The following is a 12,471-nucleotide window of genomic DNA, read 5'->3' on the forward strand; positions in this document are numbered from 1 at the left end:
CAAAGGTGATGTCACTGGGAAGACAGGTTAGCAGTGAAGTGCTTTGGGTAGGAAAGACCCCATTCTTGCAATATTACATTTGAGGGGACAGTGAGACATAGAAGAGGTTCCAGCAGATCATTAGAAGTGAGGTTGGTAGTTGAAAAGAGAGGATAAACTAGAGGTCAGATAGTTATGGCTGAGGCCAAGAGCCAGTGTGTGATCTCCTGGTGAGGGAGAAAGGAGCAGAGGGAAGGGGTCTGGGTTCTGTGAACATTCACAGAGAACAATGAGCTGGAAGAAGCAAAATCATTCAAGGGAACAGTTCTCCTACTTTTCTTCTCCTATAGCTCCTTCTCTAAGAGACTTTATTGTCGTGACCAATGACAGTTGGAGGAGACATTTCAAGAGATGTTTAAAAAATACCACACTCATATTTAAAAAAAAAACCTTTTGCGGGGCCAGCTCCGTGGCCGAGTGGTTAAGTTCCCGGCTCCGCTGTGGCGGCCCAGGGTTTGGATCCTGGGCGCGGACATGGCACTGCTCGTCGGGCCACGTTGAGGTGGCGTCCCATGAGCCACAACTAGAAGGACCTGCAACTAGGATATACAACTATGTATGGGGGGTGGGGGAGTTGGGGAGATAAAGCAGGAAAAAAAAAAAAAAGATTGGCAACAGTTGTTAGCTCAGGTGCCAATCTTTAAAAAAAACCAAAAAACCTTTTGCTCCCACTTCTGCTTCAAACCATAGCCCCTTTTCTCTCTTCCTTTTGACAGCAAAACTTGTCAAAAGGTGTCTATATTCACAATTTCCTGTTTCTCTCCCCACATTGTCTTTGAATCCCCTCTAGTCAGGTCCTTAAAATTTTTTTTTTTTTTTAAAGATTTTATTTTTTCCTTTTTCTCCCCAAAGCCCCCCGGTACATAGTTGTATATTCTTCGTTGTGGGTCCTTCTAGTTGTGGCATGTGGGACGCTTCCTCAGCGTGGTTTGATGAGCAGTGTCATGTCCGCGCCCAGGATTCGAACCAACGAAACACTGGGCCGCCTGCAGCGGAGCGCGCGAACTTAACCGCTCGGCCACGGGGCCAGCCCCTTTAAAATTTTTTTTTAAAACGAAATATAGTTGATATACAGTATTGTATTAATTTCAGGTGTACAACATAGTGATTCAATATTTATATATATTATACAATGATCATCCTGATAAGACTAGTAACCTTCTGTCATCATATAAAGTTATTACAATATTGTTGACTGTATTCCCTATGCTGTAAATTACATCCCCATGACTTATTTATTTTATGACTTAAAGTTGTACCTCTTAATCCCCTTCACCTATTTTGCCCTTCCCACACCCTCCTCCCATCTGGTAACCACCAATTTGTTCTCTATATCTATGAGTCTCTTCCTATTTTTTTTTTTGTTCATTTGTTTTGTTTTCAGATTCCACATACAAGTGAAATTATACAGTATTCTTCTTTCTCTGCCTGACTTATTTCACTTAGCATAATACCCTCTAGATCCATCTAGGTTGTTGCAAATAGCAGGATTTTACTCTTTTTTTATGGCTGAGTATTATTCCAATATGTGCGTGTATATGTATCTACATGTATATACCACATACCACATCTTATTTATCCATTAATTTACCAATGGACACAAGTTGCTTCTGTATCTTGGCTATTGCGAATAATGCTGCAATGAACATGGAGTGCATATATCTTTTTGAATTAGTGTTTTCTTCAGAATTTTAATAAGGATTATTTTAATAGGGATTGCATTGAATCTGTAGATTGCTTTGGGTAGTATGGACATTTTAAGAATATTAATTCTTCCAATCCACGAGCATGGTGTATCTTCCATTTATTTTTGTTGTCTTCAATTTCTTTCATCAATGTCTTATAGTTTTCAGTGTACAGGTCTTTCACTTCCTTGGTTAAATTTATCCCTAGGTATTTAGTTCTTTTTGGTGTCACTGAAAATGGGATTTAAAAAAAAATTCTCTTTCTGCTAGTTTGTTGTTAGTGTATAGAAATGCAACTTACTTCTGTATATTTATTTTGTATCCTGCAACTTTGCTGAATTCATTTATTAGTTCTAATAGTTTTTTGGTGGAGTCCTTAAGGTTTTCTGTATATAGTATCATGTCATTTGAAAATTGTGATAGTTTTAATTCTTCTTTTCCAATTTGGATGCCTTTTGTTTCCTTTTCTCGTCTGATTGCTGTAGCTAGGATTTCCAACACTGTTGGTATATTTGTCTTAGTTAGGTTCACAGCTTAAGTTTTGTCTTGCCTTCCGTGGATGGTGTTCCAAATCTCAGATCAGTTTCTTAAGCCTTGACTATGCTGGTTTGGGTCTATCTCCCATGTATGTGGATCAGAGTCTAAGCTGAGACTTGTCTGGATGTTTCAAAACTTAGTTCAGTTCTCAAAGCCTTTACTAAGCTGATTTGAGTTTTCCTTGCTGTTCTTATGTGACTTCAGGGTAAAGCTGAGTTGTGTGTGGGTTCATACACTCACAATAAGAGGATGCCTTTCTGTGGCTCTCTCCCCGCAAGGACTTTCCTCTCACACTTTGGCCATCTTAGGCTCCTTTCCATGGTTCCTCTGACCAGAAAGATGGTGGGCTTTCTACTAGAGCTTGAGCTGCGGGTGCTAATCCATGACTGGGGCCCAACCTCAGGGCAAAGCCATGTGAGAAAAAAAGTGGGAAACTCACCCCTGGGCAGGTTGCTTCTCCAAGTTTTGACTCCTTCACTTAGTTTACCTGCTTTTACTTATTTTCCAGAGTTCTCAGATGTTTATTTTTTATATTTTGTTCAGAGTTTACAGTTGTCATTAGTGGGAGGGATGAGTTATAGGGGGCTTAGACTGCAGTATTAGAATTGGTGTGCTTCATAGTTTCATACTGATATGTGTCAATCAGGATAGGAGTTTCTGTCTTATAAGAAATAAGATAAGGTAGATTTTAATACGTGGTCATATAAATATGGTTTCTTTTAGCAGTCAAAGCTTTCTTATAGTGTAAGCTAGAGAATACTACTAAGAACTTTTAGGTATCATAAATAAGCCAGTGACCACCTGTTCTAGATATACTGGGTGGTATTTTAGGTTAGAAATGATGGTGACATCTCCCATGGATGTCCTAGGTCCAAGGATGTCTCCATAAGAACTACGTGCTTTTAATTTCAGTGATCTGTTAGATGAAATCCATATATACTAAAAATGGCAGATGAAACTGCCAAGTTTTCTAAATGCCTTTAAATAAATATAACTGAGCATAAATGGTAAGCATTATTGCTTATTAGACTGTGACACAAGTTTCTATTCCAGTTTTCATTTTTGAACTTCTAGTGATCTGGTTGGATTCGTGATTCTGTTTTCCAAGTGACCATGGGGAAAGTAGTAATCTTTGTCTTCTTCCTATAAATAAAGTTGTTTACTTGAACATATTTTTATTTGGCTGCATAATTACCCTAATTTGAAATGCTTTTCTTGTAGATCTGAATATCCTAGACTGGAATTTTCAAAATCTTGTTGCTATAGCCCTTGGATCTTCTGTATGCATCTGGAATGGGGAAAACCACAATAGGATTGAAAATATGGACTTAAATCTCACTTGTAACTATGTATCTTCTGTGTCCTGGATAAAAGAGGGAAGCTGCCTGGCGGTTGGCACCAGCGAGGGAGAAGTGCAAGTACTGGACAGTTTTTTCTTTCTCATAATGTGCTCTGTGTAATTGCTAGATAACTAAAATTGACTTTTACTAACAGGTTAATACAAAAGAGAGAAACTATATTGGGTGGGTGTGTACTTGAAGCTACGGGGGATGAGAGGATATACCATTCTGGTTCTTTTCTGAATGGCATTTCATGAGCACTTTGGGGTACTCTGCTTAGTTTTTCCACACAATCTTTCTTTTTGTCACATATCCTTTTTTTTTAGTCTTTTCTCTGAAACTAAAGTTGAGCTTGTAGAATCTCCAGTTTTAGGACTTTGGAGAGAAGAAGACAACCTTTCACTTCTCCTTTCTCACCTCAAGCCATGATCAGGAATAGAATTACTTAAAATGAGTGAATTAAAAAAACATGAATTTGTAAATTCATTTAGAAAAGGATTTTTTTTTTCTGATAGGCTTTCTGAAATGGAGATTTACCAAGTTTCCATCAATCTATGTAATTTCTTATTGTCATTATTATTGTTTTTTAGCAACAGTGTGAACAATATTCCTCATGTATTTGATGACTTTGTGGGGGGCCACAGATGGCTCTCACTGCTTTCTCATCTCTGCAGTGATGTTGGATACTGTGAAGGTTATGTCCTGATTTCTTCTTACACCAAAGTTCTCATTCCTCATATGGGTCAGAATATCATTTATAGTTGGCAGGAAAGGAGTCCCTTAGCAGTAAATGGAAATCCTGACTCTACAAAGTGTCTAGGTACCCAAATTTTGTTGTAACTGTAGGTAGATTTCCAGGTTTGAAATTTCAACTATTTAGAAGGAACCAGAAGTGTGATAGTGATTCTCCACTCATGGCTGCCCACTGAATTCACGTGGAGAACTTTAAAGTAAATGCCATATCCCCAGGTTCTACCCCCATCATTAAATAGAATCGCTAGCATCCATAGCACGCTCCCTAGGTGATCCTAATATGCAGACAGGGTTGAGAACTGCTGACTAGGGTTAAAGGTGCTGAACTTTCACTTGGTTCAAGGACTGGCTATATTAGCATTAATTGGCTATCGGGCTTTTCAGAAGACAGCGGACTGTGAACATATCAGTGCTGCATAACTCTGCTTGTTCACTTTTTCAGTTATGGGATGTGGTAACTAAAAAGCGGCTGAGAAATATGCTTGGTCATTTGTCTGTAGTTGGGGCTCTGAGCTGGAATCACTGTATCCTCAGCAGGTAAGAAGCATTTTCTTGGAACGAATTATATTTGTACCACCAATTGATTAGGGGGGCTGAGTGAACAGAACCATAATATTTAAAACCAAAACTGAAACAAAAATGAAACAAGACAAGACATTAGTTAGTATCAGTTATGATCCTACCCTCTCAGGCATTCAGATCTTCTGGTGATGGAGGTGGTGCAGCGACCACGTGTACCGTGGTGGCTGTGTGCCCACAGCATGTGCTAGTACTGCAGTGTGAGGTGCAGGATTCACTAAATTGTTCAGACAAAATGTAAAACTCTGTTTAAGCGAAAAGTTTCTCTGTTCCAAATAATACTTACTAGAAAGATATTTGGTTGCAATTAAATATTTATTGCTACCAGTATCAATAATTTGAATATATTAAGCTTTCTGGGGCACATTTCCAATTCACAGACCCACAGAGGTTAGAACTGAAAGTAGCCTCAGAGATAACCAGTTCATTGGTTCTCAAACTTGACCATGCATCAGAGTTACCTGGAGGGCTCCTTAAGATACAAATTGCTGGCCTCACTCCAGGAATTTTTGATTCTGTAGGTCTTACGGTATGCTGAGAATTTGCATTTCTAATTTCCTAAGTCATGCTGATGCTTCATCACTTTTGAGAACTACTGATTTAGTCTAACTGCTTCTTTTTAACCAGAAAAGTTGCGACTGTCCCTATGATCCTACATAACTGATTTAAATATATTTTGCTTTTAATAATAGCCATTCATTTTTGTACTGTATTTCTTAAGGTAGATTTAAGTTAAATTAATTCCAAAGCCTTTTGCAGTTTTTTAAAGTAGCTCAGATGTAGATTTGAGATTTTAATACTTTGTGATTGTAGGCCAAACTTAAAACCACTTACGCAAAACATCCTATAAAGGCCTAAATATTTACCCTGAGAAGTTGTTGCTGTCAGGTCAATTCTAGACTCAGGTTCCTTTTGGAGTCTCAATTGTTTAAGTTTAGTTTCAGTACCCAGGAGGAATATGAACAGATCCTTTCTTACAATAACAGCAGCTAACATTTTTGAAGTACTCTGTGCCAGGCATGGTGTTGTACTCTTTGTGTACGTAATAGTGTTTTAATTCCTGCAATAACACTGTACAGTGGTTTCTTATCTCCCCCACTTTTGATGAGTAGCCTGAGACACTAGCCTGAGGTCACCTGGTTAGTATAAGGGAAGAGTCAGCCTTTGAACCCAGGTGGGCTGGCTGCGGAGACCATATTGTTGTTCATCAGAATGCTATTCAGTGTTGTGCCTGAATAGTTTTTAAAAATATGACACTGAACTTTGAGAAATTTCAGAAAGAATTATAGGCAGTCATTTACTTGCTCCTTGGAGAAAATTAAATTAGTTCGGAAAGAGTTCATTATCTTTGACAGAGTGACAGGATCTTTATTGTTTGGATCCAAATCATTGAGAGTGAGCAGAGATGTTATCCACTGACTTTGAATCATTGCGGTTTGCTCTGACATTCAGATAGCTTCATACTCTTTTCAGATATTAGCAGCATTAGCAAAACTAATAGTGGATCTATGGATCAATAGAAAAAGGAAATAATAAATTTCTATGTCTAACATTTTACTATGTGTGTGTGTGTATATATATATATACACACACACACACACTAAAACCATTCATTGAGATAATATGAAATATTCTGAATTCCAGAAAAGTAATATTTCCTAGGTTCAGCATATATACTACTACCTGAGAAAATCTGGTAATCTTCTAAATTTATCTTTTCCGTGGCTGCCTGCATCATGTTAAAGTCATTATAGACATCTATCAAAGGATATCTTCTCGATATCCAGATGTGAAACTCTGCCAGACAAATCTATTTGACTTGTGAAAAGAATCACCGAGCCAGAATACTCTATCCTCATTAACCCAAGGAATGCCTACTGTCTTTTGAATCTTTCCTAAGGGGTCTTTCAGTAGTTTGAACTATGTTTTCCTTCACATTTTCAAATGTCTATGTAGTATTAGGGCTCGAGTTTTCTGTCATAAAGCTGCCCCTTTCCTCTGTGCAGTGGGTCGAGACTGGGCCGTGTTTATCACCACGATGTTCGGGTAGCCCAGCATCATGTCGGAACACTTCACCACAAGCAAGCCGTGTGTGCTCTGAAGTGGTCATTTGATGGCAGGCTGCTTTCCAGTGGCTGTAGTGACGGACTGCTGACCATATGGCCCCATGATCCAGGTGTGAGTGCACAGGGTCAACCACTAAAAGTCATACCCCAACCTACGGCAGTCAAGGTAAGAAATCCCAGAGTTTCTCGGTTTCCCTTTACTCTGAGGCCAGTAGATCTCCTTCACACATAAAAACAAATCATTAAGCCAATATTTGGAGATTTGCTTCCCCCAGAATTTGTTTTGGATTTTGCCATCACTCTCCTGGAAGACAATCCTATTTATACTCCCCATGTGTCAGATTTTTTGGTTGTAAGTGACTGAAACTAAAGTCAAGCTTGAGCTTAAGCAAAATAGTAAATATATTTTCTCGTGTAACTGAGGAATCCTGGGTACATACAGCTCTTTCAAATATTGGCTGGATCCACGGTCTTAAATAATGTCATTAGAATCCTGTTTCTTTAGCTCTTGGCTCTGCTTGTCTCCGTTTAGTTTCATTCTTCATTCAGACTCCATTTTGTGGGCAAGATGGCTCTTGGCAGCTTCACATTCAGACTCTCCTAGATAGGAGCTGATAAGAAAACATTGTTCCTTATAACTCTGGTAGAAAAGTCCTAGGCAGGACTCTGGTCTGGCTTTGGTTGCATTCGCATCTTTCATTTGATAATTGTGACCAGAGAGATGGGCACACTGACTGCCAGGCCTGGGTCATGAGCTCACACCCAAGAAAGGAGACCCATTTCCGGAAGAGAGAGGAAAGGTGCGATAGAGTTAAACCAATACTCTACCACACTCTGCATAATAATTTCTTATTTCTCTGTGTTTTAAATTCTTATTTCTAGTAAAAAAAAAAAGTCCATACTTTCCTTCCTTTCGTGTCATAGATGTATGTCTTGGCCTTAACATAGTCTTAGAATATTTTTCACTCGTAAAGCAAGGAAATGATTCTACTTTATTAACTACAAACAGATTTATTAGAATAAGACCTTAAAAGTTATCATAAAATTTCCTGATATAGGGTAGAATATACAGTGCCTACTGCTACTGTGTAGTACTGGCCCAATAGCTTTAGCTTGTGGTTTTTAATGTCCACAGACCTTGAGAATGATTTTAGGTCCAAATTACCATTACTAATGACTTGAAAAAAATCTAGGAGAAATGTATGTAAAATATTCTGTCTGCAAACAAAATAAAAAAGCAAAAATAAAGCAAAACAAAAAGCCAAACAAAGCAAGTTACCTTCTTAAATGGCTTCTTGTCAGAAATACAATGAATTGAGCTAAGAGAGAGTTTCTGGAAACCTGAGCAAGCCAAGCCTCACGGCAGCTAATCCCTGGGGAATCACAGTAACGGTCACCAGTGTGTGTCTCTTCACACTCACCACTGACTAGCCAATTGGTACAGCAGGAGTGGACTTCAGAGGTTGACGTCTGTGTGATTCCTCTCAAGATGGAGCTTCTAGTTTTTCCAAAACAACTTGTTTATAGTAAAAGCTAATTGGAAGTAGGGTATTTAAAAAAATTATTACTAATAAATATAAAAAATACTGATATTCATCACATGGTAAAACGGGGCCATGGGCTCAGGGGGACTTCTGAGCCTCTTGAAATTCTATGCGAAATTTTGCGTTTACTGAAGTAGCCGTCTTATCCAGCCCAGTCAGTGGTATGTAGCTGAATGATAATTTGAAAAAGACAATTAAGGCGGGTAGGAAATGATATATACATATTGTAAATATTTTATTTTGACTGAAAACTTTAAATTGTATGTTTATTCACAATACAAGGCCAAGGTCTTTACTTTGAATGTAGGTTGGCTGATCAGAGTTCTTCATTGTCTTTCTTGTGTGAATTATAGCTGTATTTCATTGTCTAAGATTTCTACTCATGATATCTATGTTGATTACCTATTGCCATGTAACAAATTACCCCAAAACTTAGTGGCTTAAAATAACAATCATTTTATTATCTTTTATGGTTTCTTTGGGAAAGGCTGGTCTGAGCAGTTCTGGCTCAGGGTTTCTCATGTGGTTGTAGTTAGGCAGTGGCTGAAGCTAAAAGTGCTGGGCGCTGGAGCAGTGTTGGCTGGCCAGGCATCCTTCCCTCTTCGTGTAGTCTCAGAGGTTCTCCACATTGTTTGGACTAGTTTGGGCTTCCTCACAACATGGCAGCCTTAAGACGGTTGAACTTTGTGGTTCAGGGCAATAGAGCCAGTGCTTCAGAGAGCAAGGTGAAAGTGGCATAACCTTTTATAACCTAGTTTTCAGAAGTCTTGCAGTGTTATTTTTGCTGCTGTTGGTTGCAAGTCACAAGTTCCCCAGATTCAAAGGAAGGGGAATGAGATTCTATCTATTGATGGAGGAAATGGGCAAAGTTCTAGAAGGACATGTGAGATGGGCGATTTAATTTTTATCTCCAAGTAGCCTTTAAGTCAGGATGAAATTAGTGTACTCATTTGATGCTGTTGTTGTAAAAAGTTACAATTATTTGGAAAACTTTATGTCAGTAGTTCTGAAGCTTGGAATTACCTAAAAAATAAGTTGTCAGAAACAAAAGACATATGCCAGAATATATTAATTATAGTGTTCTTTACAAAAGCAAACACTTAGAACACATGAAAAACAACGAAAATCCCTGTCAAAGTCCCAATAACATTTTTTACGGGAATAGAACAAAGAATCCTAAAATTTGTATGGAATGACAAAAGACCCTGAGTAGCCAAAGGAATCCTGTGAAAAAAGAACAAAGCTGGAGGTATCACACTCCTTGATTTCAAAATATACTACAAAGCTATAGTAATCAAAACAGCATGGTACTGGCAGAAAAACAGACACACAGATCCATGGAACAGAATCAAGAGCCCAGAAATAAAACCCACATCTATGCACAAGTAATTTTTGACAAGGGAGAACATACAAGAACATACAAGAGAGAAAGGAAAATCTCTTCAATAAATGGTGTTGGGAAAACTGGACAGCCACATGCAAAAGAATGAAAGTAGACCATTATCTTATAAAATTGACTAAAAATGGATTAAAGAATTGAATTTAAGACCTGAAACCATAAAACTTCTAGAAGAAAACATAGGCAGTACACTCTTTGACATTGGTCTTAGCAGTATCTTTCTGAATACCATGTCTCACCAAGGAAGGGAAACAAAAGAAAAAATAAACAAATGGGACTACATCAGACTAAAAACCTTCTGCACAGGAAAGGAAACCATCAACAAAATGAAAAGACAACCTAAAAATTGGGAGAAGTTATTTATAAACCATCTATCTGATAAGGGGTTAATATCCAAAATATATAAAGAACTCATACAGTTCAACAACAAAAAAACAAACAACCCAATTAAAAAATGGGCAAAGGATCTGAACATTTTTCCAAAGAAGATATACAGATGACCAAAAGGCACATGAAAAGATGTTCAATGTCACTAATTATTAGGTAAACGCAAATCAAAACTACAATGAGATATCACCTCACGCCCGTCAGAATGGCTATAATTAACAAGATAAGAAATAAGAAGTGTTGGAGAGGATGTGGAGAAAAGAGAATCCTCATACACTGCTGGTGGGAATGCCAACTGGTGCAGCCTCTATGGAAAACAGTATGGAGATTCCTTAAAAAATTAAGAATAGAACTACCGTATGATCCAGCTATTCCACTTCTGGGTATTTATCCAAAGAACATGAAAACACAAATACGAAAAGATATTTGCACCCCTTTGTTCATTGCAGCATTATTCACAATAGCCAAGACTTGGAAACAACCTAAGTGCCCATCAATGGATGAATAGTTAAAGTAGATGTGATATATATATATACACATTGGAATGCTATTTAGCCATAAAAAGATGAAATCTTGCCATTTGTGAGAACATGGATGGACAACATGACATTTCTAAGTGAAATAAGGCAGATGGAGAAAGTCAAATACCATATGATTTCACTCATAAGTAGAAGATAAAAACAACAAACACATAGATACAGAGACTAGATTGGTAGTTACCAGAAGGGAAAAGGGGATGGGGGAGGATGAAAGGAGTGATAGGGCGAATGTGTGCAGTGATAGATGGTAATTGGTCTTTGGGTGGTGAACATGATCAAGTCTACACAGAAATAAAAATATGATGATTTACACCTGAAATTTATATAATGTTACAAACCAATGTTACCTAAAAAAAAAAGATGAAAAAAAAAGAAGTGCAGAACAAACCCCCTCAAACAGTTAAAACAAAACACGTAAAAAACAACAACAAACAAATCCTCTCCTCTCCAAAAACCTCAACTCAACCCAATGCAAACCAAACCAAAATAAGAAATCAACCTGAGTCCAGCATTAGAACAAAAATTAGAGTACAATACCGTAATGGAAAATTATGGGATTATTAAAAATCCTAATCATGAAAAATATGTTAAACATGAAAAACTGTTTATATAATAAGTGAAAACAACAGGAAAATAAAAATGTGTACACTATGTTTAGTGCTTTATAAAATATTTTTACATATAGATAATATGAAATAGTGAGAATTGTTACCGAGATGATTGATAAGGATATACAGATAAATATAACTGAAACAGTTGTTAAAATTTTCTTTAAAACTATTGTTTCTGGTCATTGTAGTTATCAATATAAATGTGCAATACTAAATCCTATTTTTCAGAATTAACTATAATAATTTACAAGTAGATAAGTAAATAAAAAGCAGTTTCATTTTCTGAATTGTATTAGGAGTTGAAATGCATGGGACTTTTTGAGTTGTGAGCAATCATGTATGGCTTTGTTTTGTCTTCTAGTCTCTTCTCTGAGCTGGAACCTAAAGACACAGGTAGACAAACCAGAGAAAGGCTTCATTTCATAACCAGATTCTAAGGACGCATGTCAACTACTCCGGCAGCAGATTTTGCCCCATAGGATGTGTTGAATGTAGTTTTTCAAACATATAATTGTGTGATTTTTCTATGTTTAAAATGTTTCCAATTGTTACCAAAATTTGAGGAAGGCATCTAGTAGGTAATTTCTAGTCCCCCAGGAGTAATCTCTTGAGAGTGCAGCTGCTTCTGCCTTTGGGTCAGAGAGGTCCATGAGAGCTGTGATGGGTGCAGACCTCTGGAACTTCTGCCTGCCTGAATTCATCACGTTCACAAGTTCACCTCCTCCAAGGCTGACCTGTCTGTGTGACTATTTGGAACTTTAAAGGCCATGAATTGGTGTCCCTGGCAGTCTGCAGTTCTTGCTGTTGGAGGAGGAATGAAGGATGGACACTTACACATCTTGGACATAAATACTTGGCGGAGCATCCAGACCCCAAGCACAAACTCCCAGGTAAATGTCTCCTCTGGAGTTTGCCTTCATTCTGGTCTTCTAGAATCTTGTGAAAATAATTTATGATGGAGCATAGGACCTAAACACGCCTCTTTATACCTG

The 12,471-nt window shown here is 37.7% G+C and overlaps 1 protein-coding gene across 1 annotated transcript in view; it reads left to right on the forward strand.

The window, feature by feature from the left end:
- The window catches only part of CDC20B (cell division cycle 20B), a 59,192-nt gene that overhangs the window by 39,967 nt on the left and 6,754 nt on the right, over window positions 1-12,471 (forward strand). The window contains exons 8-11 of the mRNA XM_008532403.2: window positions 3,483-3,679; window positions 4,797-4,891; window positions 6,940-7,165; window positions 12,244-12,369. Coding sequence (XP_008530625.2) covers window positions 3,483-3,679; window positions 4,797-4,891; window positions 6,940-7,165; window positions 12,244-12,369 — 644 coding nt within the window. The remainder of the gene's footprint in view (window positions 1-3,482; window positions 3,680-4,796; window positions 4,892-6,939; window positions 7,166-12,243; window positions 12,370-12,471) is intronic.

This window comes from Equus przewalskii, chromosome 20, assembly GCF_037783145.1.
Source record: "Equus przewalskii isolate Varuska chromosome 20, EquPr2, whole genome shotgun sequence".
In the NCBI taxonomy this organism is placed as follows: Eukaryota; Metazoa; Chordata; class Mammalia; order Perissodactyla; family Equidae; genus Equus; species Equus przewalskii.